Source organism: Agaricus bisporus (genome assembly GCF_000300575.1).
Source record: "Agaricus bisporus var. bisporus H97 unplaced genomic scaffold AGABI2scaffold_8, whole genome shotgun sequence".
NCBI lineage: Eukaryota > Fungi > Basidiomycota > Agaricomycetes > Agaricales > Agaricaceae > Agaricus > Agaricus bisporus.
Genome location: NW_006267371.1, coordinates 1,845,306 through 1,846,706, shown reverse-complemented (window position 1 = coordinate 1,846,706; position 1,401 = coordinate 1,845,306). Strand labels below are relative to the sequence as shown.

General features: G+C 45.5%; 1 protein-coding gene across 1 annotated transcript; it reads right to left on the bottom strand.

Moving 5' to 3' along the window:
• Positions 1-980: 980 nt before the first annotated feature.
• On the bottom strand, positions 981-1,310 carry AGABI2DRAFT_120395 (hypothetical protein; the record flags this gene model as incomplete). The annotated part of the gene is made up of 1 exon (XM_006463518.1): positions 981-1,310. One exon carries the CDS (start codon positions 1,308-1,310, stop codon positions 981-983), a length of 330 nt encoding a protein of 109 aa, XP_006463581.1.
• Positions 1,311-1,401: the final 91 nt, after the last annotated feature.

The following is a 1,401-nucleotide window of genomic DNA, read 5'->3' as shown; positions in this document are numbered from 1 at the left end:
CTCGGATTGGGATTCCGAAGCAGATTCTTCTTCTTCCTCAGATTCGGAGGAAGGTACGCGGAAGGTTCCGGGCGGTAATTGATGAGAAATTTTGAAGAAGGTGAGGGAGGTCTTTTCCTGTCACCTGATGCGTATCCACCAGTTCAATGAAGCCAATAGCCTGCTTCACTTGAACGTGTATACAAAAGAAAAAAGTTTTTATTTAAGAAATGCCGCACTGGCGAAAGGAACGACTACTGCCCTAGATAAAGCTATATACGAAGACGGATCTTCACGCTAATCTAGACACGCACTTAATGTGGCAATGTCACTCCTCTGCGTGTACCACTTGACAATGCAAGCGCAGCACAAGGTTTATACGGGAAGTTACAAATGAGGTAATACAGGGGTAAAAATAACACCACACAGTATGGTAGGTCTCGTCTTATCAATGGTCTGTGTTAAACCACTGATGTCCACGGCGCACGTTGTGTTTATGCGCAGACACCCCTTAAGCCTAGGGACCGGCTATGTGTGTGGCGGCCGCGATGGCGCGCAGAGAGTAGAGGGCGAGTAGAGAGTAAAAGATGGGGAGGGCACTGTGCTGTGCGATCCCCGGAGTAGTCGAGTTCTACTGTTAGGGCGACTGTGACTGTGATGTCACAGGTCACACCTAAACTCAAGAACTAAAGAGTATAGTGACAAAAGTAATATTAGGCGTGAACCTAAGAGAACTCGACGGAGTCTTCTACAAGTTTCTACCTACTTTATATACCTAGACTACGGCGCACAGACCAACTACCCTAGGTAACTATTTATATACTGACATGTGAAAAGAAGTACGTATGAGAAAGTAAACTAATTATACATTTGACATGAGAAAAGAAGAATGGAGTAAGAAGGAAGTAAACAAAAGTAAATTGATCATAAAAACGTCAACAGCACCAAACAAACCATAAAAGTGTCCACAAGCACAAACAACTCCTAAACCGGTAATCTACTCACACGAACCAATACGTCCCGAAGTAGTTCCCCAACATCGCATTACACGGACATAGTATAAAGAACCCGGATACTTCCCAATACCTTTTTCCCCACGCTGACCATCTCTGATTTACCCACGCCTTTCCCTCCTCTGCGTCCCACATTGCTAACGTCATTCTTCCGCACTCTCTACACTGGTGACCCGATAGGTCCCAACCTGCTGGTCTACTCTCCCTTCCTATTGCCGCCGCCGCCCTTCTCCATTGTACTTGCTCCGCATGGTTTGGAGGTAGGAAAGAAAAGATAAGATCGATTAGTTCAATGGGTAAGTCTGTAGCTCGCGCCATTTTAGCAGTATGCCGATAGTTTAGCCTCCGTCGAACTGTAGCAGCAGAGGGAATTATATGTAATAAAATATGTGACAGATGTGACAGCGTG